At 54.0% G+C, this 26,315-nt stretch overlaps 1 protein-coding gene across 1 annotated transcript; it reads right to left on the bottom strand.

Annotated features, from left to right (window-relative positions):
* Window positions 1–20,433: 20,433 nt before the first annotated feature.
* LOC132320691 (sperm-associated antigen 4 protein-like) lies at window positions 20,434–25,213 on the bottom strand. Its single transcript, XM_059833530.1, has 11 exons — window positions 25,067–25,213; window positions 24,584–24,665; window positions 24,309–24,379; window positions 23,873–23,934; window positions 23,656–23,696; window positions 23,285–23,381; window positions 23,009–23,078; window positions 22,353–22,453; window positions 21,603–21,770; window positions 21,150–21,239; window positions 20,434–20,589 (listed from the first exon to the last, which is right to left on the bottom strand). The coding sequence occupies exons 1-11, from the start codon at window positions 25,182–25,184 to the stop codon at window positions 20,434–20,436; spliced, it is 1,056 nt and encodes a 351-aa protein (XP_059689513.1). The 5' UTR covers window positions 25,185–25,213.
* Between the last annotated feature and the right edge of the window lie 1,102 nt (window positions 25,214–26,315).

Here is a 26,315-nt window from a genome sequence, read left to right as displayed (position 1 = left end):
GTGAGGTCATGGCTGTGACATCACAGACAGAGCTGCCGGGGGACAGGGGGCGGGGAGAGACGCCGCCGCACACTTGGCACTGTGTTTTGCGTTTGTGAGTAGACAGTGTTGAAAACACACCAGCGTTTTAGCTGGCGCTGAACAGTGCTTGCAGAGCACCGAGGCTTCCTCTGTTTCTCTCTCTGTGTCCCCGAGCGAGTAGGCTGTGCGGGTGGGCAAGGGGTTGGGACACAGGGGACACAGCAGGGAGAGCCGACCCAAATTGACCACAGGGCTCTTCCATGCCATGTAACATCGTGCTCCGCAAGAAAGCCCTGGCCTTTGGTCTTTCCAAAGTAGCTGTTGCTTGGGGACTGGCTGGGCATCGCTGTGCTGGGGTGAACCCACCACAGCCTGTTTAGAGAAAGGAGGGTGCTTGCTGTGTGTTTTGTAGTCTCCCGGGGGACCAGGAGGGTCCCTGCATGGGGGCACAGGGTGCCCTGAGGGCACTGGGCATCTGGGATAGCAGCACAGCGTTAGGGAGGATCCTGAGCAGGGCCCCCTGCCTTCCCCCTGCCTGGGCAGGGCCAACCCTGCCAGCCAGGGGGTCCCCATGGGGCAAGGAGGGGGCGCTGGCTCTGGGTGACACCAGGCTGGGGCTGGGGCTGCATGGGGCTTTGGCTTGCTCAGCCCCTCTGCCTCCACATCGTCATGGGGAGCTCCGGCCACCAAAGTGGCCCCGGGCATGGGCCAGGGGCTGCTGTGCACAGGTCCCTTCCTACCTCAGTCACTGTATGATTCTAAGCCTACAGGCGCCCTTTTGCAGACAGCTGAGCAGATGCTTTTCTTCCAAGCATTTCTGACAGAGACTTCCATGGGAAATGATGCTTGCACCAACGCCATCCCATTTCCCTGCCAACAGAGGACAGTGGAAGTGGAACTGTAACGCAGCAGCCCACTAACCTCCCCCACCCTGTCCTGTGAATCAGCTCGATGACAATGTAATTGTGCACCTGAACTTGCCTGTTCCCACATTACATTCAAAGGCAAATGAGGAAAGCAAGGTGGAAGGAGAGCAGGGGTGCCCCAGCTTTCCCGCAGAGCTGCACCCGATGGAGTGAGAGGGACATTACGCTGGTCTTCAGGCCTCCTACTGCTATAGTCAGCAGAGTAACAGGGGTGACGGTGGAGCCGTCAGCTTGAGGCTTCAGAGTTGACACCAGTGTGCGAGGAATGGGTGTAGGTCCACACCCTTGCGTACTGGCTGTTGAAGTTGTAGAGCTGAACTGGGTAAATCCCCCCGGACAAAGGCAGATGTTTGTGTGTACAGCATTCAGCCAGGAGCTGGCTGTTTTTCTGCGTTTCAGGCTGGGGGAACGGTGGCTCTCTTAAAGAGAAGCGGAAGGCAGAAGGCAGAAGCGGAGAGTTGTGCCTGGGGCCGCACATGGGCACGGGGAGCTGAGCCAGGAACTCCCGCCGCCCTGGTGGTCGGGCTGCTCAGGCCTCCTCACCCACCTCAGACAGCCCTCAAGGGTCCCCGACATGGCTGCACCCCATGTGAGCCCCCACCAGACCCTGTCCCCAGAGCCAAGGTGCCCCCTGAATGGAATGGGCCCGTGCTTTGGGGATCAGGACCCCCAAACGCTGCCAGGCTCCGATGACTCCTTCCTGGGCCAAGATGGGGGGACAGCCCTCGTGCCAAAGGATTTCCTCAAGGACCTTAGGCAAGGAAAGGCTACGGGAGTGTGGCCTCCTTTCGCTCCGTTAGGACGCATCCCCTTGGCGGAGAGAAAGCGGAAAGCCTGAGGAAGGCCTCAGCCTGCGAAAGGCACAAGTTGGCTGCTTTGAGAGGGCCTCTGAAACACCATGCTCTGCACCAGACAAACAGCCACATCGCTCTGGTCTGTTTCTCCATTTTCCTCTTTAATTCTTAGTGAGGGAGGGTCTCCACACGTGTCTGGCTGATGGCACTTGATCCCACGATCTTCCCATGCACCTGCACATGATAAATGCAGGTGTATCCTGGTTTTCCCCAGTTGCTCTGTATGCCAAGTTTCAAAAACCGAAAGGCGGAAGAGAGGGGCTTTCAGCTGAGCCTCTTCCCCACTCACGGCAGGTTTCTCAAGCTCCGGGGCTGTTGCTCTGCCCACAGCCCTTGCTGGCTTCCCTGTACCGTCTCCGCAGCCCTCCATTAGGCTCTGTGTGTCCCACCTGCCAGCTGATGCCGCGAGGAGGAACGAGCCCTCGCAGCCATTCTCCAGGAGCTGTGTGGGCCCAGTTATTCCTGGGAGGAGCGTGCCTGCCATGGCCACACAGCCACCAGGACCCGGCGAGCTTCCTCCAGCCGGGAGGTGGTGGCTCACAGTGCCCTGGGGCGCTGGAGGCCGCGCTGTGCAGGAAGAAGTCTGGGACTGCCCTGAGCCGGTCACAGCTTGCTCCAGTCAGCTGGAGAAGGGCCAGAACCGACCCCACCCACCATGTGAAGAATAGAACCAATCAGAGAAGGGTGTTGTGGCTCTGACCCAATCAGAGGTGTTTCCTAAAGGGTGGGGAGGGCTGAGAGAGAGGAGCAGACATGTCAAGGTGGGAGGAGAGAGGGGAAGGAAATGGCTGCCCTGGAGCAGGCTGCGGGGAGAGGTGTCCAAAGGGAGCAGGGCTGCCTCTCCTAAGTGATTTCTTTGCCTTTCTTTTCCTTTGACACGAGGAGCGGTACTTAATAGGTTGCTCACAGGCAAGTGTATTACATGGGGAGAAGGTCCCCGAATGAGTGAGTTGGTGTGGGTTTGTGACAGCTGCCGGTGGACGATATGGCCAAAGCCTAGACCCGACGTGGCCTGGGACTGGAGTAACTGCAGGGCCTGTGAAACTCTGGCAGGAGCCTTGGTGCTGGAGTTTCAGACCCCTCAAGGGTCCCAGCCATGGCCACAAGTCAGTCCCCAGAGCCAAGGTGCCCCCTGAATGGAATGGGCCCGTGCTTTGTGGATCAGGACCCCCAAACGCTGCCAGGCTCCGATGACTCCTTCCCGGGCCAAGATGGGGGGCCGGCCCTCGTGCCAAAGGATTTCGTCGAGGACCTTAGGCAAGGAAAGGCTACGGGAGTGTGGCCTCCTTTCGCTCCGTTAGGACGCATCCCCTTGGCGGAGAGAAAGCGGAAAGCCTGAGGAAGGCCTCAGCCTGCGAAAGGCACAAGTTGGCTGCTTTGAGAGGGCCTCTGAAACACCATGCTCTGCACCAGACTAACAGCCACATCCCTCTGGTCTGTTTCTCCATTTTCCTCTTTAATCCTTAGTGAGGGAGGGTCTCCACACATGTCTGGCTGATGGCACTCGATCCCACGATCTTCCCATGCACCTGCACGCGATAAATGCAAGTGTATCCTCGTTTTCCCCAGTTGCTCTGTATGCCAAGTTTCAAAAACCGAAAGGCTCTGGGGTTCCCATTCTGCAAAGAAACCACATCAAAAAGCAGCGTCACTGCTGGGGTGTAACGAGTGAGAGCAGGTTCTGTGCGTCTTCCTCTGCCAGCCTGGCCCCTGCTCCGGGACCAGGTCATGCCCCGGCCGTAGAGGCAGCTTCTCCCTCCTTCCCTTCTCCCACCCAGGCAGCAATGGACCCCTGTGCCCCTGCAGAGAAAACGCCTGGCCTTAGAGAGCGTGGCGGGCAGCTGTGGAAACCTGAGGCTCGCTGGTGCCGAGGAAGCGGGGCCCTAGGGAAAGTCCTGCTGCTGGGGCAAGGTGCTGGGCATCCTCCCTGCCACCGCCTGCCCAGCGGGTGCAGCCAGGCAGCTCCAGGGACCCAGTCGGCTGTGGGGGCCAATGCGGCCTTCGTCCTGCTTTTGCCGCCCTGCCAGATGCCACTGTCCCTCCCGATCCCACCACTGTTTTTCTCAGCCAGGGTGGGGACCCTGCCCCTGCAGGGACCATGCACACTCCTTCTGCAAGTGACTTGCTGGCCAAGCGGCGTTTCTGCCCTGGCCTCTTGCCCGCACGCACTTCCTGTACCTGCAGAGGGAAGGTCTGGGTGGGCTCTTTATGCGCGGTGTAGGTGAATGTCCCCAGCAGAGTTTCATCCTTGCCTTCCTCATCCAGTCCCTTGGAGATAAAGCCCAGGGAAGCAGGTCAGGCTCAACCCGACCACGAGGAAACACTCATGCCAGATCCTGCCCCTGATCTGCACCCCACTCCTGCGGCTCCAATATGGTCCAGCGCAGGATGAGTTTGGGCTAAGTCTCCTCCTTGTGTGCTGCTCAGGGGCCCGGAGGTGCTGGGCCAAAATGCACTGAGCAAGTCTAAGGAGGGCTGACAACACCCCGTGTGTCCCTTGAAATTTCACCTCGGGGAACGGCCGTGCTTGGGAGCACACCAATCTCTGCAGATGCGCAGAGAGCAGCAAGTCTCTGTTACAGCTTTTTCCCGTGGCCAGGTCCCAGCCCCCAGTGCCCGGCAGAGACTTACTGAGACCGTGAAATCTCGGGGGGCGCTACTGACAGTCCCCAGCGGAGAGGCTATCTTGGAGGTGTGCTGTATGGTGACGGCCGTTGGTCATACTTGTGCAGGCAACCGGATTAGCACCTCACTCCGAGACCCTTGGAAAGGCCAGCAATATCCCGGGGAAGCATCCGTCTGAAAGCAGAGGGCAAGAGCAACGAATGTGAGGGCATGATGGGGCCCACTGTGCTCCCATGCAGGCAGAAGCACTGGCGGCACTGTGCCTGTGGGCTGTGCTTGTGCTCAAAATGAATGGCGCGTTGGGAAGCAGAGAGAAGTACCCCGCCGTCTTCCCGGACGGGAAAAGAGGGAAACAGCCAGCCGGTGGGAAACATCTGATACCCTGCACCCGAGTCAGGGCTTTCAAGAAAGCTCTGTTTCTGGCCAACAGCTCTGCAGCCTCCCCCCACCCTCCACCACCCCCTGGGGAAAGGGACAATCAGAGGTGTGGCAGGGAAATGGGGTCGCCAAGGAGAAGCTCCTTCACCCAGCAGTGACCGGGGATGGTGGGCAGGAAGCTCAGCTCAGCTCAGCCCCCTTCTGAGGGCAACTGCTCTTTTCTAGGGAGCCAAGCCCTGTGTGCGACCTCAGGTGTCAGTGAGCAGTGCCATGGCCTTGAGCAACACCTCTGGCCTGAGGGGAGAAGCCCCAGGGCTTGCCCCAACCTTGTAAGAGGCAAGAGAAGCAGCACTGATGGCTTCTGCTGCTGTACCTGCACAAAGGTATCCAGAAGGGGTGGAGCACACAGGAACCAAAACACCCTGCAGAGCCATGCAGAGCTGCTGGATGATCTGTGCAGGTCGATGGCAGCCCCTGCAGGGAGAAGAGAGCAGCTGACTGCAAGAGGCCCCAGTCTAAGTGGACCTTGTGGCTGCAGGTGACTTGTAAGGCTGCCTGCCAGCCCTGCACACTGCACTGCATGCTGAGAGGTGCCCCAGGAAGAGGAGGGGATCCCGTGCCCAGTAAGAGTGTCGTCTCTCTCCCAGCCGCACCAAGAGAAGGTCTGTGGATACTGGGAGACAGCAAGGCCCCACGGGAAGGGCAGCAGACCAAAGCAAAGGCCCCACTGTGTGGACAGCAGAGGATGACCCAGCCATACGCTTTCATTCCCCAGGAAAGCTCCACGGTGTGGGAGAGGGCAAAAATGCTGCCAGGGGCATGCGAGGGGCACCAGCCAAGATCCCGAAGGCAGGACTGGCGTGAGCCCTAGGGAGCTGCTCTGCCAGAGTCATGCTCTTGGGCCCCGTGATTTGGTCCCAGCTGCCTCTGCCTCGGAGAGCAGAGTCTGCAGCACAGCCTGCTTTCGGGAACACCAAGCACGAGCCCAGCACGACAAGAGCTGACTGCCTGGGTCCGAGGTCTGTCCGTACCTGCACTTTTCAGAGCCCAATCAGACATCTGTGTGGTTGCAGACACTGCCTCCCTCATTTGCTGAACTTCCTGGGAAAGGCACAAAGGAACAACGGAAATGACCACATCAGACCTGGCCAGGAGAAGGGGCTTTACAGCGGAGAAGCTCAACCAGCAGCCCCTGGCAAGGGATTGGTGTGATGGCCGAGCAGGAAAAGCCCACCAACTGGCCCAGGAAGCGCCTTGTGCTGGGCCCTGCTCGTCCCAGCCCCCTTTCCCAAAGTGCAGGATCACCTTCTTCATAGTGCCGATCTCTGCAGCCAGGTGTGCCACCTCATCCCTCAGCTGTTGCGTCTGTTGCGATTGTTCCCCCCACAGAGCGAGCGTGTTCCTGCAGACACCGGGAAAGCAGATCTTGTCAGAGAGCTGCCCAGCCCCTCCCGGAGCCTCCAAGCCTGGGAGGAGCAGAGACAGAGGGGCTCGAGCCCCCTTTTCTTTCCCCAGTTTGTGAGTACTTCCCTTCCCCTCCAGGTTTCCCAAAAGGCCCAGGCAGGACCGAAAGGCATGACCCTTGGTGCTGTGCCAGTGAGTGCAAATAGCACGGGCTCATCTACCGCTACCCCACCAAATGTGCTGCAGGTCGGGAGAAAGGAGAGGGCTCTTACCGCAGGGACCTCAGGTTGGCTGCAGGCTGCCCCAGCAGCACCTGAAAGAGAAAGGCTCTCCGTTTGAGTCCCAGAGCTGCCGGGGCTTTCCCGAGCCGGTGGCTCTAGGAAAGGAAGGCAGAAGTTGCTGCTGATTTCCTGGGTCATTGCCTGGAACTGGTGACAGGGTGACTTACCCACCCACTGCCAACACTGCTCCTCTGCGGGACTTGCCTGTCCCACAACTGCAGTCACTCACCTGTGGTACATCCTTTGTCCACAGCGTCCACATCAGCATCAAGGTCCCGCAGCAGGCGTGAGCTGTAAGTCACATCACCGAGAGGGAGTTATTTTACTAGGGTTTCTAACGATTCCTGTAGTCACACCGTCTCCTCCCACACCATGGTGGCAAGAGGCTGGCTGAGGACTTGGGGAAAGGGTGCAGAGAGAGTTTGTGGCTCCAAGCAGGGACCCTCTCCCTGGGCCTCGGGGCTCTGCACAGCCCTGGTTTCCGGGCACGCTGGGTGCCCCACAGCTACGCCCCATTTCCCCTCCCCTCTCTGCGCGTAGTGAGCATTTTGATAGCTCCCTGAGTTGCAGACGTGGGAGGTTGGAAGGGCCCGACCAGCTCCACTCCCTCACACTGAAGCTCGCACTCCGTGCCTCTGTGCCTCCGCTGGTAGGAGGCGAATACTGACCAAGAGCCCCTAGGGTCATCAAGATCAGGATCGTGAAGAGCCTCTTCTTTTTCAAGGTGATGACTTCTTTCCTGAAAAAGAGGGAGTCCTGGGCTTAGCAGCACTCAAGGGCAGAGCCCTGCATAGGGGGATTGTCTCTCCCAAGCTGAGGAGCAGCAATTTTGGAGGAGCCAGGGTCTCCTGCTGGGGAGCACCACCAGCCTCCCCGTGCTCACCCTGACCCACTGGCACCTCTTGTTGCCGTGTCCACACTGTACCAGTGTTGTACTCACATGGTGGAGATGCCTGTGCTGAGGCGTCTCTGGAGGGAGCCCACAACTACCGCCAGACTGAAGACCAACCCTGGGCAAAGAAACCGGAGAAAAGCCTGAGGAGGCTTCGTGAGGACACCGGTGTCGTGGTTTAGTCCCAGCCGGCAACTAAACACCACAAATTACCATCGTGGGCAAAACAGACTTGACTTGGGGAAATTAGTTTAATTTTTCACCAATCAAAATCAGAGTAGGATAATGAGAAATAAAACCAAATCTTAAAAACACCCTCCCCCCACCCCTGCCTTCTTCCTGGGCTCAACTTCACTCCTGATTTTCCCTACCTCTTCCCCCCGAGCAGCGCAGGTGGACAGGGAATGGGGGTTGCTGTCAGTTCATCACATGTTGAGGGGAGTGGGGGGGTGGAGAGAGACCCCGCTGCCCACTTGGCGCGGTGCTTTGCGTTTGTGACTAGACAGTGTTGAAAACACACCAGCGTTCTAGCCGGTGCTGAACAGTGCTTGCAGAGCACCGAGGCTTCCTCTGTTTCTCTCTGTGGGCAAGGAGGGGGCGCTGGCTCTGGGTGACAGGGGCTGGGGCTGCATGGGGCTTTGGCCCACTCGGCCCCTCTGGCTCCGCATCGTCAAGGGGATTTTCAGCCACCAAAGTGGCCCCACCACGTGCCAAGGGGCTGCTGCGTGCCTCCATCCTCAACAAGACGCACGAGCACCCAGGACACGGCAATGGCTCCTTCTGGGGCGAGCCAGCTTGCAGGGCCTTGCCGGGTCGTGATGAGAGTGAGCACCTGTAAGAGGATAAAGACGGATCACTGCACTGTCTCCATACCATGCGAGCAAAGAGAGGGGGGAGCCGCCAATGCAGAGGCCCTGACCAGGAGACAGGCCTTGGAAAGCCTCTCGGCAGATGTCCCTGCCACGGCTCCTCCACCGGCCACAGTCCCTCCACCTAGTCTGCTGCCTGTCATTGCCCAGGCACCTGTGCCGCTCCAGACACCCTGGCCCAGTGCATTGGTGTATTGGGTGTCTGTGTCCAGGTGTTGGCAGCGGGGGGACTGCCGAGGGAGCCTCTGTGAGGAGAGGCCGTGGCTGCCCGGTGCCAGACATGGCCGGTCCCAACCATACCCAACAGTGTGAGGCCTTGGCCTCTGAGCCTCCACCATGTTTGGGTAGCCCCTGGTTAATGCAGAGCATCGAGTCTTTGTTTCTCTCTGTGTGTCCCCGAGTGAATAGGCAAGGGGTTGGAAGGGAATACATGCAGGACAGACAACCCAAATCGACCAAAGGCCTATTCCATGCCGTATAACATCATGCTCTGCAGTAAAGCCTGGGCCTTTGGTCTTTCTAAAGTAGCCATGACTCCATACCAAGGGGCTGCTGTGCACCTGCATCCTTAGCGAGACACACGAGCACCCAAGACATATATATACACATACATAGAAATGTATGTATATAATGGAGTGTACAAAATAGTATAAGTATATATTTTATTTATGCTTACAGACACTATTTTGTATATATACACCTCTATACATGTATGGGTTTTTTTCATGTAAATATAAAGCACAGTAATAAAATGGATAAAACATTCTTTAATAATAGTGAATGAAATGATTAAGTAAAGTTCAAATGTGAATGGAAAGTAATTAAAGAAAAGTAGAAGACAGATTCAGGCCTCTGAACATTACCAGGCATCATAACGAGCCTTACATGGCTGGGGTGGGGGGACATCAAGAGAGCAGAGGGCCACGAATAGGTGGAGGGACACAAACATGCTAGAACACACCTGAGGACTACAGACCCCTTCCAGGAGGCCACCAAGGGGCCTCTGGTGCAATCCCATGACATGCAAAGTGAGCTGAATGAAGAGGCCCCCACCTCTGGGCCTGTCCCGACAGGCTGATCATGAAGAGCGACTGCAGCAGACTTGGGTCTTTGTATGGTTCTGCAAGATGCAATGCTTTCTGCAATAATGGAAAAACAGAATAAAATGCCAACCTTAGAAGAACACGCACATGGCAACAATAAGGAAAAGCAATAGGACTGTAGCATGCAGCGATCCCATAAGAAATGAGACAGCCACTGAGCTCTGACTAGTCCACAGGACTGCCAAAAACCCTCTTCCTAGTGAAGACCCAGTCTGTGACAGTGATCGCAGTGTAGGTGGATTTGCCATCCCTGCATCCACTTCAGCCCAGTCCCCAGTGAACTCAATTCCAAATAGGAACTCCAGGCTCAGGACAGGAAAGATTAGCCTCCAGCCCTTGTGCAAGGCGCAGATGACCCCATGCTGGAGACATGGCATAAGGGCATATGGGATGAAAGTTTTAAAAACTCAAAAATCCTCCATAGCCAAGAGCCCTGGTCCCTGGCTCTTGGCTCATGCAAGGCTTTGCCCCATATCTTTCTACGAAATCAGGCATCTGTATTACCTCTTCTTGCCAGTCACGTACTGCAGGACCTTCAGTTAGATATGAAGATTGCTGGTACTGTGGGCTCCCAGCTTTTTTCAGATACGAAATTTGCACTTCCTGCTTCAGTGAAGCTTCTCTGGCTTTTGGCCTTTTGGTTCATGTAGCTCTAAAATTAGGACAAATACCTCAAGTCGTAACCATTACATTTGAGGACCAACATAGCCATACGATGACAATTGTCTATAACTCAGCATGTCACTCATTTGAGGGGGGCAGGGACATCCCCTCTTGGTGGCAGAAATGTGTATGGCTGAACCTCCGTTTCAGCTGCAATGTTCAAGTGCCTTTCAAGAACAGTCTTAATGGAAACTCAACTTTTGAGTAGCTGGATTTCACAGTCCTCTGCCATTTTGCTTCTTCCTTTGGGAAGATCAGAGATATCACTGCAGAACCTGCTCTTTCAACAAATAATGGCTGGGGGCTTTCTTTCAATCAAAGCTGATAAGAAATGGCACAGTATCTGCAAGTCCTTCTTTCTTTTGAGGTTTGTTGTAAAGTGTGTGGATGGGATTTTCTTTGTCTTTTTTCACAAGTGTATGTTCAAGTTGCATCCAGTTGTTCAGTTTCTTGGTACCTTGGCCTCATATTTCAGTTATTTCCTTCCACTGTTCTTTCCCCTGTGCTCTGTCTCACTGCAGATGATAATGCATTAACATTTTACTTTCTGAGGTCAGCTAGGATAGGAGAAAGACTGGGCACAGAATGAGACTGATGTCCCTCCTTTCTGGTGAGTATATGCTATTGAGAAGATGTTTACCTTATCAAATCTCCATTTGGCAGCTCCACCATGTGAATAGCAATGTTGGAACAAGTCTCTGAATTCTTACATTTAGCTTCATCCTAAACAAGCAACACAGAATTTTGAATATTGCTATTCAATACATTAGTATATCCTGTTGACAGAATAAATTCAGAAACCAGTGTAACGCAAATAAAAAGGGAAAGACCTCTCTTGTGTTAATACTATAGATTTACTTAACAGTTTTTTCTGCAGAAAAGGGAGAATATTTCTGCCTATGTGTATTCATCCGAGCAGCACGCAGTTTGTTTTAAGAAGATGAGTTTGTAAAAAGGTAAGAAAAAAAGACATAGAGAGACATTGGTGACTGCTCACGCTAATGCCAAGAATTGCTTTAGATAATAGATTGTGGAGATTGGATCTGAGAGCTTTGCAAGTTTTGCATTCTTCCCTGTGTCTGCCACTGATGTTGGCAAAAGCTCTCTTTACACTGTCGCTTTACATTCTCCAAAATGCGTTTATTACTGCTTCGTCATGAAACTGGCAGCACTGGTGAGAGGCTTGTTCTCTGTGGTATCAAATGTACAACAAGAAGATGAAGTAGATGGAAAAGTGAGGCTAAGACAGTCTGACTACAATAGAACACATACTGCTCCATTGTACGTCCACTTTACACTACCCAGGTATTTTGTCATTACTGCCTAGTTAGGCAGTGCCGAGCTGAACACTTACGCTTAGAAGTTACAGGTGGGCTTTCATGTTGCTCATACTTTCACTCCACTATTCATCCAAATGCAATTAGTTCCAGTACTTCCAATATTCATGGTATATTATGGCATTCTGTGACAACTGCAGTCAGTAAAACTGATGTCTGAATAGCTCCTTAGTAGATGACAAGGGAGGAAACAGATCTAATGCCAGATCCTATGGAAAGAATGATACTGCAGTAATTAGGACATAAGGAAAGGGCAAGAGAACTAGACTTTCATTGAGCTGCCACAGGGAAGCAGCAAACAGCCTGACTGCACTCTGTGCGATTTAACAGTAACTGGGGCATCTGGAAAAGATATTTTAAAGAAGACTCAAATCAGGTCATGGGACAGACAAATGTCAAAGAAAAGAGGCACCTCTGCAGCTCTCCCTGTTCATGATACCTGTATGCCTTGCCTTGCTGGTCTGCAGGAAGACTGAGACTGCCAATTTGAGAGGTCGTATTTGGTTGCTGATGCCTCCCTATAAAGATGCGGGACTTGAGACATAGTGACCGTGCTGAGCACCTCAGAGCTACGACAAATTTTCCACTGCCTTACAACACTGTGTTTTCCAAATAAATTCGAGTGATACTGCATACAGTATTTACCAGGAAACACCTCAGGAGGATGGCATTTAGTTTGTTTTGGATGAGTACTGTGAATAGTCAACGGTTACCTTAATGGGATGTGCCAAAACACACCACTGAAAAATGTTTCACACCTCATCCCTAAAAATTGTTCTAGGAATATGCTTTGCCCTTTCAAAATTAATTCTAGAAAAAAAAAAAAAAATCTTGTTTCACTTCACAGCATTGTCAAGGTAAATTTTCAAAGACACAACATGCAGTTAAGAGAATGTTTCTACTTAAAGTTGGAGGCAGATGGGAATCTCTTTCCCCTCTTAGCTTCAAAGACCTCTCATGTGCCTGAAGCTCTTGAACTTCCATTTCTAGTGTTTTTCTAGTCATTCTAGTGTTATTCACAGCAACAGTATCATTGACACAATGTGCACATACACAGCAGGAAGCACAAATAACAAACACCACATTTATAATAATTTTGGCCTAGTAAAGAGGGAACAGTGGTAGATGAGATTTTAGAAAAACTATACATTGGGGTACCACCAGTCACTTGTATGTATTACAAAAAATTTTGCTTTAACAGGCCCAATTTTTACAACAGTGATGATTTTGACAGGATGTGTATTTTGCAAATCAGCTTTGCAAATATAGTTCCTGAATAATTAGCCTGTGAAGTTGTTTTTGTACTTTCTTATGTTTGACACTGGTGACATCTTGTGGTAAGTGAACTCACGGTAAATAGCACCTGTTGCTTTTGCTGTCATTGCTCTGCAGGGACATGCTTACTGCTGTGTGATGGAGTTCTGCAACTGATAAAAGTATAGTGTGTAACTTCCCAGTGGTGAGATAGTACATATTTTAACTACATACTTAACTCTAAAATCAGAGGACAATACAACAGAAACAGTATGATAAGCGCGTACCTCACCCTACTCTGGGAAGAGCAGAAGGATTAAGATACACATTTGCACAAAAGGTTTTGCATGATCGCAAGGAAAAAAAAAGTTAGAAAAGTCAGGGATTCCACCTCTTAGAGTTTGTGCACAGGATACTAAATGTCGGAACTGCCCATGTTTTGAACAATCTGATCTAGGTCTGATAGCAGAAGTAAATCACAGAACGAGCTCTCAGAGATGCGTATCTAAAATACTAGCCCTGTTGAAAGCAATGGCAAAATCATCTGGTAAGTATTACTCACTGGCCTAATTCTGCTCCCTCATATAGCACTTGAATTTGGTTAAAAAGCTTTACCCTGGTCACTACTGGTACTTCAGCACTCTAGAGACCTTTTCAGCAGAAGCATTAGGCAATTTATCACCGTGTGAGGCCTAAGGTTGAAAAGGAAATGGAAGTTATTTGTCATTACTTTTATCAAGATATGTAACTGATTGGCCCTATGAATCACACAGAATCACAGAATGACTGAGGTCGGATGGGACCTCTGGAGGTCATCTGGTTCAACCTCCTGCTCAAGCAGGGCCGGCCACGTAGAGCTGGTTGACCAGGACCATGTCCAGATGACTTTTCATATCTCCACTGTGGGAGACTCCACAACGTCTCTGGACAACTTGTGCCAGGGCTCAGTCATCCTCACAGAAAAAAGTGTTTCCTGATGTTCAGAGGGCACCTCCTGTGTTTCAGTCTGTGCCCATTGCCTCTGGTCCTGTCACTGAAAAGAGCCTGGCTCTGTCTTCGTTGCACCTTCCCTCCGGGTATTTATATATCTGGATGAGGTCCTCCCTGTGCCTTCTCTTCCCTACGCTGAACTGTACCAGCTCTCTCAGCCTTTCCTCATAGGAAAGATGCTCCAGTCCCTTCAACATCTTACTGGCCCTTTGCTGGACTCTCTCCAGTGTGTCCATGTCTCTCTTGTACTGGGGAGCCCAGAACTGGACACAGCACTCCGGGTGTGGTCTCACCAGTGCTGAGGGGATGGCAAGGATCACCTCCCTTGACCTGCTGGCAGCACTCGTCCTATCACAGTGCAGGATACCATTCACCACCTTTGCCACAAGGGCACATTGCTGCCTCCTGTTCAACTTGGGGTTGAACATGAACATCGGCATGTATTGGTGCGTGGAGTTGTTCCCCCGTCAGGTGCAGGACTTTGCCCTTCACTCCTTGATGAACTTCATGAGGCTTCTGTCAGCCCATTTCTCCTGCCTGTGGAGGTCCCTCTGGAGGGCAGCACGACCTCTGGTGCATCAGCCACTCCTCCCAGTTGTGTGTCATCAGCAAACTTGCTGAGGGCACACTCTGCCCCATCATCCAGATCATTAATGAGGATGTTAAACAGGAGTGAACCCACTACTGACCCCTGGGATACACCACTAGTTACTGGCCTCCAACTAGATTTTGGTCTACTAATAACCACCCTCTGACACCAGCCATTCAGCCAGTTTTCAATCCACCTATCCGCACTATACATCAACACCCTCTCTGTGAGTATCTTATGGCAGACAGTGTTAAACGTCTTTTCTGAAGTCCAGGTAGACAATATGCACTGCTCTCCCCTCACCTCCCAGGACAGTCATTACATTGTAGAAGTTTATCAAGGTGGTCAAGCATGACTTCCTTTTGGTGAAGCCATGGTGACTACTCCTGATGATTTTCTCATCATTCATGTGCCTGGAAATTGTTTCCCGGATCAGCTGCTCCATCACCTTCCCAGGGATCAAGGTTAGGCTGACCAGCCTTTAGCTCCCTGAGTCCTTCTTTTTGCCCTTTTTTAAGACAGGAGTAACATTTGCTTTCCTCCAGTCTTTGGGCACTTCTCCCAATCCCTATGATCTACCAAAGATTATTGAGAATGGCCTCACAATGACATCTGCCAGCTACCTCAGCAGTCGTGGGTGCATCCCATCAGGGCTCATGGACTTATGTATGTCCAGGTTGCTTAAGTATTCCCTGGCCTGATCCTCTTACACCAAGGGTACATCTTCCTTGCTCCACATTTTTCCCCTGGCCTCTGGGATTCCTGAAGGATGGTCTTGCTAGTAAAGACTGAGGCAAAGAAGGCATTCAGGACCTCAGCCTTTTCCATGTCCTATGTAAGCAGGTCCCCTATCTCATTCAGCACTGAGCCCACGTTTTTCCTAGTCTTCCTTTTGTCACCTATATACTTACAGAAGCCCTTGTGTTCTCTTTCATATGACCAGACAAATTCAATTCCATTGAGTTTTAGCTTTCCTAACTTCATCCCTGCAGGCTCCCAGAACATCTCTATATTCCTCCCAAGTTACCTGTCCTTGCTTCCACCCTCTGTATGCTTCCTTTCTGTGCTTGAGTTTGGTCAGGAGCTCCTTGTTCACCCATGACGGCCTCCTGGTATTTTTGCCTGACTTCCTGTTCATTGGGATGGATGACTCTTGAGCTTGGCGGAGGTGGTACTCAAATATTAACCAGCTTTCTTGGACACCTCCTCCCTCCAGGACCTTATCCCACGGGACTCTTCCAAGAAAATCTTTGAAGAGGCCAAAGTCTGCTCTCCTGAAGTCCAGGGTTGTGAGGTTGCTTTTTACCCTCCTCCCTCCCCTCAGGATCCTGAACTCCACCACCTCATGGTCACTGCAGCCAAAGCTGCCTTTGATCTTCACATTCCCAACAAGGTGTTGGTGGGTAAGAGGTTCAGCAGAGCACCTCTCCTTGTTGGCTTCTCTGTCACTTGGAGGAGGAAGTTACTGTCAAGGCACTCCAGCAACCTCCAGGATTGCTTATGTACTGCTGTGTTGTCCCTCCAGCAGATATCGGGCTGGTGGAAGTCTCCCATGAGGACCAGGGCCTGCAAATGTGAGGCTGCTCCCATCTGTCTGTAGAAGGCCTCATCCACTTCCTCTTCCTAGTCAGGTGGTGTGTAGCTGACACCCACTATAATATCACCTTTACCTTTACTCTCTTTAATCCTTACCCATAAGCTCTCAGTTGGCTCCTCATCTATCCCCAGGCAGAGCTCCATGCACGCCAGCTGCTCTCTCACATAAAAGGCAACACCCCCTCATCATCATTGCTTCCCATCCTTCCTAAAGAGCCTATATCCCTTCGTTGCAACACTCCAGTCATGGGAGGGAACTATCCCACCATGTCTCTGTGATCCCAGGAAGATTATAGCCCTGCAACTGCCCACAAATCTCTAACTCATTGTGTTTGTTTCCCACACTGCACGCATTAGTACGCACTTTAAAGAGGCACCCCAGCACATTCACGTCCTAGACAGGGTTTTGGGCATTTCTCCGTAATTGTGCCTTGTAGGCACTTCCTTGCTTATATGCAAATCCTGGAAGTGACCCCACTTAAGCTCCATTTTGTTGATTTTAAAGCCTTCCTTATGAGGTCAGCCACCTTATTGGCAAAAATAGCTTTGCCCTGCTTACTGATCTATCTCAAGCAGAGACTGGTCTGCAAACAGGGTCCCATGCTCATAGAACACCAAACCCTGTCACCAACACCAGTTCCGCAGCCAACTATTGACATGTACCATTACTGCCTTCTTCCTCACATCTTTTCCTTTCACCAGCATGACTGAGAACACCGTCTGCGCCCCCAGGCCCTTGACTACCGCCCCCAAAGCTCTGCAGTCACTTTTGATACTGTCAAAGTTTCCCCTAGCAGTATCATTTGTGCCCCCATGGAAGATCAGCGGGGGGTGGTAGTCAGAGAGTCAGACAAGCTTCAGCTGTCCCTACACAATACCCTGGATCCAGGCCCCCGGCAGGCAGCAAACCTCTCTAGTTGATAGGTCAGGTCAACAGATGGGTGCCTCTGTCCCCTGTAGCAAGGGGTCACCCATTACAGTTAACCACTGTTTCTTCCTGGTAGTATTGCATGGTTTAGGGTCAGGTGGACCAGATCCTTTGCTTGAAGGCACATGAGGCTCCTCTTCAACTTTGAGGGCGGTGAACCTATTTTGTAGTTGTTTGTTTGTAGCTGTAAGGGTACAAACTTAGGTGAGGTAGGAGCCTTCCTCTTCGTGCCAGAAGTCGCCAGCTTCCATCCTTGCCATTCTCCAGAGGCTGCACTTACCTTCATATTAGGGGTGGACACTGCCAGCTTCTCTGGGGGTGGTGGCTCTTCAAGCTGTTGAGTCTCAGAGAAGATCCCGTCTATCTCCCTTTCCTCTTCCCTGATGCTGCACAGCCTGCTCACTTCCTCCTGTAACTCCTCCTCTTGGCAGCACAGATCCCCCAAGGCAGCATACCTCCTGCAGGAAGAGAACCATCTCACCTGGGGTCAGAGAGAGACCGCAGGCACTCCCTGCAGCCTTGGAGGGCTGCACCCACCATCCAGAGCTCTAACCTAGCAGTGACAACTACTCCAACACCTGGTGGGAAAGTACTCTGTGGCATGTCAGTATCATGTCTGAGGCTGTTCCAGGGGTACAAATTCAACTGAGGACCCCTTCTTTACAAACTGCTGTAACTGTTGGCTGTACTCTGGGACCTGTGGTCTAGGCCTGCCTCTTACAGGGGCCTCTCCTGAGCACCAGCTAAAAGGGTGCTTAGCCCTGCCTAATTAACAGGTCGTCGCAGCAAAGGCTGCAGGCACGCTGAGTCAAGAGCAGCTGATCATGCTCATTAGAAGCTGCTAGAGCTTCCTTGGGAGCACACGCTTGTGACCCTGTGGCTCCCTTTACCTCCTCCTTGCCTGACAGCAGGTCTCCAAAGCTGCAGAGCTGAAGCTCTGCAGAGACGTAACACTGAGAACAATAAATAGTATATGTTACCCCACATACAGATTTAAGCGTTTCTCTGACACTGACTGCTTACACCAGTAGATACCACACCAATGTCTCATTCTGTGCCATTCAAAAGGGAAGAAATGCCAGTAACTCAATCACCTGCTCCACATAAGAAGGATTTTTGGATTTACCTCAGGATGTTTCCAGTGCCAGAGCAGCTGAAAACTAGCAGATTCATTTCCAAACCTGTTTAGTCAGTGAGGCCTGCTAACAAGTTTACAGCTGCAAAAGCAATTGCTGCAGTGGTGAGCCACTCTTTGCCCCTCTGAAGAGGCAGGGAAAACTGCCTAGTAGGCAACTGAACAAAGCCAGGTACTAGGCATTTCCTTTTGGACTAAGCAAGAGAGCTAGGAGTCAGGAATACCTGGGTTCCTGTTACTTTTTACATAACTAAAGGATTGTCTCTGAGAGCTTTAGTGAGAAATCTCTAGGTAAATGGCAGATTCTGGTGTCCTCTTGTGTTACTCTCCTCCTCCTTTAGACTTAAAAGGAAACTCTTACCTCCCTCCCCAAATGATCAACACTTGATTTATATCAAGTTTTGTCTTCCTTTCTTTGTTCCTTTTTTCTTTTTTTTCTTTCTTTTTTTTTTTTAAATCTATGAAGGGAACAGGGGAACAGCGGCTAATTAAAATGAAACAACAGAATTTTGACGGAAGCACACTGAATGTCAGGGTAGCTGCTGCAGTACAAATGTGTCTTGAGGCCGGACATCTGCCCCATCCTCTACCCAACGCACTGTTTGTTTCACGTGCCAGAAATGTCTTTCCCATCTCAGATACCTCAAACTTCTACCACTGCATGTTATCACTATTCTTCCATGCAGGGATCCTCATTCATGCCACATCTAAGATGTAACTCATTTTCTGTGTAAACAAAATTTAACATCATCTCTAACCTGTTCACAGAAAACAGCCTAGCCTTAAAGCCATTAAGTCAGTGCAGAGCTTCCATATAAAATTAAAAAACCCAAAGCCTAAAACAAGTCATAGAAACTTTTTATATTAAATGTTTGACAAGTTACAAAGATTTTTATACAGATCTGCTGTGAAAATAAGCATTAGGTGTGATATTGTCTCTGGGAACAATGATGCTCAAGGAAAATTATCAGCATTTAGGGAAGGCTTTACTGCTGCCTTACAGGTCGCTTGAAGCAGCAGCAGAACACCTTCTGTGAAAACAGTGTTTTGAAAGATCTACAGGTACCCCATATAAAAAAGATCAGGGCATGGCTAGACAGCAGACCTCAGATACTTGTCCAGGTAGGGCTTCTGGTCTTCTCCAGGGTTGTAGGCAACCACTGAGAAGGGAGGATGTGAACCAAATGTGAAAAATATCTGCAGGATCAGCTGAGTGGTTATTCCGCAGTGGGAACTTTCAATAAGGCATTGCCCAGTCTCAGATACCATGGTCAACATAAGCTGTTTGTGAAGCACTCCTACTTTCAGGCTATTTGAATGTCAAAGGAAGAAAAACTAGAGACTTAATGTTTTTGTGTACCAGCTGTGGTAGCATAATATATCAGTGGATCTGGTGAGCCTTTTCCCCACTCACGGCAGGTTGCTCAAGCTCCGGGGCTGTTGCTCTGCCCACAGCCCTTGCTGGCTTCCCTGTACCGTCTCCGCAGCCCTCCATTAGGCTCTGTGTGTCCCACCTGCCAGCTGATGCCGCGAGGAGGAACGAGCCCTCGCAGCCATTCTCCAGGAGCTGTGTGGGCCCAGTTATTCCTGGGAGGAGCGTGCCTGCCATGGCCACACAGCCACCAGGACCCGGCGAGCTTCCTCCAGCCGGGAGGTGGTGGCTCACAGTGCCCTGGGGCGCTGGAGGCCGCGCTGTGCAGGAAGAAGTCTGGGACTGCCCTGAGCCGGTCACAGCTTGCTCCAGTCAGCTGGAGAAGGGCCAGAACCGACCCCACCCACCATGTGAAGAATAGAACCAATCAGAAAAGGGTGTTGTGGCTCTGACCCAATCAGAGGTGTTTCCTAAAGGGTGGGGAGGGCTGAGAGAGAGGAGCAGACATGTCAGGGTGGGAGGAGAGAGGGGAAGGAAATGGCTGCCCTGGAGCAGGCTGCGGGGAGAGGTGTCCAAAGGGAGCAGGGCTGCCTCTCCTAAGTGATTTCTTTGCCTTTCTTTTCCTTTGACACGAGGAGCGGTACTTAATAGGTTGCTCACAGGCAAGTGTATTACATGGGGAGAAGGTCCCCGAATGAGTGAGTTGGTGTGGGTTTGTGACAGCTGCCGGTGGACGATATGGCCAAAGCCTAGACCCGACGTGGCCTGGGACTGGAGTAACTGCAGGGCCTGTGAAACTCTGGCAGGAGCCTTGGTGCTGGAGTTTCAGACCCCTCAAGGGTCCCAGCCATGGCCACAAGTCAGTCCCCAGAGCCAAGGTGCCCCCTGAATGGAATGGGCCCGTGCTTTGTGGATCAGGACCCCCAAACGCTGCCAGGCTCCGATGACTCCTTCCCGGGCCAAGATGGGGGGGCGGCCCTCGTGCCAAAGGATTTCCTCAAGGACCTTAGGCAAGGAAAGGCTACGGGAGTGTGGCCTCCTTTCGCTCCGTTAGGACGCATCCCCTTGGCGGAGAGAAAGCGGAAAGCCTGAGGAAGGCCTCAGCCTGCGAAAGGCACAAGTTGGCTGCTTTGAGAGGGCCTCTGAAACACCATGCTCTGCACCAGACTAACAGCCACATCCCTCTGGTCTGTTTCTCCATTTTCCTCTTTAATTCTTAGTGAGGGAGGGTCTCCACACGTGTCTGGCTGATGGCACTCGATCCCACGATCTTCCCATGCACCTGCACGCGATAAATGCAGGTGTATCCTGGTTTTCCCCAGTTGCTCTGTATGCCAAGTTTCAAAAACCGAAAGGCTCTGGGGTTCCCATTCTGCAAAGAAACCACAGCAAAAAGCAGCATCACTGCTGGGGTGTAACGAGTGAGAGCAGGTTCTGTGCGTCTTCCTCTGCCAGCCCGGCCCCTGCTCCGGGACCAGGTCCCGCCCCGGCCATAGAGGCAGCTTCTCCCTCCTTCCCTTCTCCCACCCAGGCAGCAATGGACCCCTGTGCCCCTGCAGAGAAAACGCCTGGCCTTAGAGAGCGTGGCGGGCAGCTGTGGAAACCTGAGGCTCGCTGGTGCCGAGGATTCAGGCCCTGGGGAAATTCCTGCTGCTGGGGCAAGGTGCTGGGCATCCTCCCTGCCACCGCCTGCCCGGCGGGTGCAGCCAGGCAGCTCCAGGGACCCAGTCAGCTGTGGGGGCCAACGCGGGCTTTGTTCTGCTTTTGCCGCCCTGCCGGATGCCACTGTCCCTCCCGATCCCACCTGGCTGTTTTTCTCAGCCAGGGTGGGGACCCTGCCCCTGCAGGGACCATGCACACTCCTTCTGCAAGTGACTTGCTGGCCAAGCGGTGTTTCTGCCCTGGCCTCTTGCCCGCACGCACTTGCTGTACCTGCAGAGGGAAGGTCTGGGTGGGCTCTTTGTGCACGGCGTAGGTGAATGTCCCCAGCAGAGTTTCATCCTCGCCTTCCTCATCCAGTCCCTTGGAGATAAAGCACAGGGAAGCAGGTCAGGCTCAACCCGACCACGAGGAAACACTCATGCCAGATCCTGCCCCTGATCTGCACCCCACTCCTGCGGCTCCAATATGGTCCGGCGCAGGATGAGTTTGGGCTGAGTCTCCTCCTTGTGTGCTGCTCAGGGGCCCGGAGGTGCTGGGCCAAAATGCACTGAGCAAGTCTAAGGAGGGCTGACAACACCCCGTGTGTCCCTTGAAATTCCACCTCAGGGAACGGCTGTGCTTGGGAGCACACAAATCTCTGCAGATGTGCAGAGAGCAGCAAGTCCCCGTTACAGCTTTTCCCCGTGGCCAGGTCCCAACCCCCAGTGCCCGGCAGAGACTTACAGAGACCGTGAAATCTCGGGGGGCGCTACTGACAGTCCCCAGCGGAGAGGCTATCTTGGAGGTGTGCTGTATGGTGACGGCCGTTGGTCGTACTTGTGCAGGCAACCGGATTAGCACCTCACTCCGAGACCCTTGGAAAGGCCAGCAATATCCCGGGGAAGCATCCGGCTGAAAGCAGAGGGCAAGAGCAATGAATGCGAGGGCATGATGGGGCCCGCTGCGCTTCCGTGCAGCCAGAAGCACAGGCGGCACTGTGCCTGTGGGCTGTGCTTGTGTTCAAAATGAATGGCGTGTTGGGAAGCAGAGAGAAGTACCCCACCGTCTTGCCGTCCCGGGAAAGAGGGAAACAGCCAGCCGGTGGGAAACATCTGATACCCTGCACCCGAGTCAGGGCTTTCAAGAAAGCTCTGTTTCTGGCCAGCAGCTCTGCAGCCTCCCCCCACCCTCCACCACCCCCTGGGGAAAGGGACAATCAGAGGTGTGGCAGGGAAATGGGGTCGACAAGGAGAAGCTCCTTCACCCAGCAGTGACTGGGGATGGTGGGCAAGAAGCTCAGCTCAGCTCAGCCCCCTTCTGAGGGCAACTGCTCTTTTCTGGGGAGCCAAGCCCTGTGTGCGACCTCAGGTGTCAGGCACTGGACCAGTGCCGTGGCCTTGAGCAACACCTCTGGCCTGAGGGGAGAAGCCCCAGGGCTTGCCCCAACCTTGTAAGAGGCAAGAGAAGCAGCACTGACGGCTTCTGCTGCTGTACCTGCACAAAGGTATCCAGAACGTGTGGAGCACACAGGAACCAAAACACCCTGCAGAGCCATGCAGAGCTGCTGGATGATCTGTGCAGGTCGATGGCAGCCCCTGCAGGGAGAAGAGAGCAGCTGACTGCAAGAGGCCCCAGTCTAAGTGGACCTTGTGGCTGCAGGTGACTTGTAAGGCTGCCTGCCAGCCCTGCACACTGCACTGCATGCTGAGAGGTGCCCCAGGAAGAGGAGGGGATCCCCATGACTCTTGATGGCATTTCTCTCCGAGCCGCACAAGGAGAAGGTCTGTGGGTGCTGGGAGACAGCAAGGCCCCACGGGAAGGGCAGCAGACCCAAGGAAAGGCCCCACTGCGTGGACAGCAGAGGATGACCCAGCCATACGCTTTCATTCCCCAGGAAAGCTCCACGGAGTGGGAGAGGGCAAAAATGCTGCCAGGGGCATGCGAGGGGCACCAGCCAAGATCCCGAAGGCAGGACTGGCGTGAGCCCTAGGGAGCTGCTCTGCCAGAGTCATGCTCTTGGGCCCCGTGATTTGGTCCCAGCTGCCTCTGCCTCGGAGAGCAGAGCCTGCAGCACAGCCTGCTTTCGGGAACGCCAAGCACGAGCCCAGCACGACAAGAGCTGACTGCCTGGGTCCGAGGTCTGTCCGTACCTGCACTTTTCAGAGCCCAATCAGACATCTGTGTGGTTGCAGACACTGCCTCTCTCATTTGCTGAACTTCCTGGGAAAGGCACAAAGGAACAACGGAAATGACCACATCAGACCTGGCCAGGAGAAGGGGCTTTACAGTGGAGAAGCTCAACCAGCAGCCCCTGGCAAGGGACGAGTGTGATGGCCGAGCAGGAAAAGCCCACCAACTGGCCCAGGAAGCGCCTTGTGCTGGGCCCTGGCTCGTCCCAGCCCCCTTTCCCCAAAGTGCAGGATCACCTTCTTCATAGTGCCGATCTCTGCAGCCAGGCGTGCCACCTCATCCCTCAGCTGTTGCATCTGTTGTGATTGTTCCCCCCACAGAGCGAGCGTGTTCCTGCAGACACCGGGAAAGCAGATCTTGTCAGAGAGCTGCCCAGCCCCTCCCGGAGCCTCCAAGCCTGGGAGGAGCAGAGACAGAGGGGCTCGAGCCCCCTTTTCTTTCCCCAGTTTGTGAGCACTTCCCTTCCCCTCCAGGTTTCCCAAAAGGCCCAGGCAGGACCGAAAGGCATGACCCTTGGTGCTATGCCAGTGAGTGCAAATAGCACGGGCTCATCTACCGCTACCCCACCAAATGTGCTGCAGGTCGGGAGAAAGGAGAGGGCTCTTACCGCAGGGACCTCAGGTTGGCTGCAGGCTGCCCCAGCAGCACCTGAAAGAGAAAGGCTCTCCGTTTGAGTCCCTGGAGCTGGTGGCTCCAGGAAGGCAAGGCAGAAGCTGCTGCCGCTTCTGTGGGTCACTGCCTGGAACCGGAGGACGGGGAGATTCACCCACCCACCCGCTGACTGCCAGCAGTGCTCCTTTGCAGGACTTTACTGTCCCACTGACCTGTGGCACATTCTTTGCCCGCAGCATCCACATGAGCAGCGAGATCCCGCAGTAGGCACCAGCTGTAATTCACATCACCAAGCCTGAGTTACTTGACTAGGGTTTCTAACAGACCCCGTAGCCACACAGTCTCCTCCCACACCAGGGTGGCAAGAGGTTGGCTGTGGACATGGGGAAGGGGTGCAGAGAGAGGCTGCAGCTCCAAGCAGGGACTCTTGCCTTGCTCCTTGAGGCTCTGCACAGCCCTGGTTCCCAGGCATGCTTTCACCCCACAGCTACACCCCATTTCCCCTGCATGCAGCGAGCATATTGTGACCTCCCGGACCCACAAAGGTGGGAGGTTGGAAGGGCCCCACGGGCACTCCAGCACCTCTCCCTCATGCTGAAGCTCACACCCGCACCTCTGTGCCTCCGCTGACAGCGGGCGAATACTCACCGAGAGCAGCTAGGCTCATCCAGAAGAGGATCGTGAAGAGCCTCCCCTTTTTCAGGGTGATGATGTCTTTCCTGAAAAAGAGTAAGTCCTGGTGTTAGCAGTGCCCAAGGACAAAGCCCTGCACAGGGGGATTTTCTCTTACAGTTGAGGAGCAGCAATTTATAGGGGAGCCAGGGGGTTTCCTGGTGGGGAGCACCTCCAGCCTCCCCCTGCTCGCCCTGACCCACTGGCACCCCCCCGCCTCCATGGCCACACGGGACATGTGTTGTACTCACAGGGTGGAGATGCCTGTGCTGAGGCTTCTCTGGAGGGAGAGCACGGCCATTGCCAGGCGGTAAGCAGGGCTGAAGACCAAGCCTGGGCAAAGAAACCGGAGAAAAGCCTGAGGGGCCTTCCTGAGGATGCCCGTCAGGGCGTGTGCCAGACGCTTGCGGGGAGGTGGGTGCAGACCCCCTGGGAGTGGGGGACAGAGGGCCGGGCAGGACCCCCTCGCAGGCAGGACACTGACAGCGTGCCTGGGGAGGCAGGGTGGTACGAGGCTTTGGCCCCTTGGCCTCTATTGTACTGGGGTACCCCGTGGTTACTACAGTGTCCCACAAAGACACAGACACGGTAGCCCGCTCCGTCATGGTCACATTGGCGAGGTGGCCCCAGGCCTCCCTTGGGGCAGGATGACGTTGGTTCTGCAGGGCCGTAGGTCCCGGCTGAGTCAGGCAGGCTTGGTGCAAACGTGGCGTGAAAGGCGGCGCTGAACTTACGCTCGTTTTCTCCAGTGCTACAGCTGCAGTGTGCTGGCCCTTTCCAGCTGGTGCCCTGGTCCTCCTGAGAGAGGGTGCACCTACGGGAGGAGAAGGACGGAGCACTGCTTTGCGCCATCTCCGTGCCATGCGAGCCAAGGCCCTGGCCAGGAGACAGGTTTTGGGAAGCCTCCCAGGAGACGTCCCTGCTGTGGTGAGACAGGGCAGAAGACACGGCAGAGCGGGGTGGCACAGATGCTCCTTACCGCGACTGCCCCCCGGCCCCCATAGCACCAACCTGCCTCTGGGCAGGCATCTCAGAGGCCTGGCGCTCTTTGGGGAGTGGGGAGCAGCTGCCCTCCTCCAAAGCCCCCACCTCTTCCCAGGGCCCCTGCAGCACAAGGGCCAGAGCCCTCTCCGAAACACCCCCAAGGCTTCTCTCCCTCAGGAGAGACCCATCAGGACTGCCACTCGTGGCGGGTTTCCCGAGCCCTGGGACTGTTGCACTGCCCACAGCGCTCGCCGGCTTCTCCATCGCGTCCCCCCAGCCTCGCTTTAGGCTCTGTGGGTCCCACCCGCCAGCTGATGTCCCCAGGAGGAACAAACCCTTGTACCTGTTCTCGATGACCTGAGTAGCCCCAGCTGCACATCCCTTGCTGCCAGCTCTCCTCCTTGAGAGGGCAGCGCCCTGTGCTCTTGCAGGAGCCTTTCTCCTCCTCATCCTGGGGAGAAACGAAGCTTCCCTGCAAGCTTGTGTGTCCTCCTTCCGCTGCTGGAGTGTCGCCTGCCCAGGGGAGGCCGCGAGAGCCCCAAACCGATTGCTGGGAGGAGAACGCCTGCCACGGGCGCACGGCCACCAGGACAAGGCAAGCTCCTTCCAGGCGGGAGGTTGTGGCCCACAGTGGCGTGGTGCAGGGCGGCCAGTCTTGACTTCTCAGAGGCCTGGCCCCGCACGGTGTGAGGTCATGGCTGTGACATCACAGACAGAGCTGCCGGGGGGCAGGGGGCGGGGAGAGACGCCGCCGCACACTTGGCACTGTGTTTTGCGTTTGTGAGTAGACGGTGTTGAAAACACACCAGCGTTTTAGCTGGCGCTGAACAGTGCTTGCAGAGCACCGAGGCTTCCTCTGTTTCTCTCTGTGTGTCCCCGAGCGAGTAGGCTGTGCGGGTGGGCAAGGGGTTGGGACACAGGGGACACAGCAGGGAGAGCCGACCCAAATTGACCACAGGGCTCTTCCATGCCATGTAGCATCGTGCTCCGCAAGAAAGC

The sequence above is a fragment of the Gavia stellata genome, chromosome Z (assembly GCF_030936135.1).
Source record: "Gavia stellata isolate bGavSte3 chromosome Z, bGavSte3.hap2, whole genome shotgun sequence".
NCBI lineage: Eukaryota > Metazoa > Chordata > Aves > Gaviiformes > Gaviidae > Gavia > Gavia stellata.
Note: the sequence above shows the minus strand (reverse complement) of the source record. Positions and strands in the feature narration are given on the sequence as shown.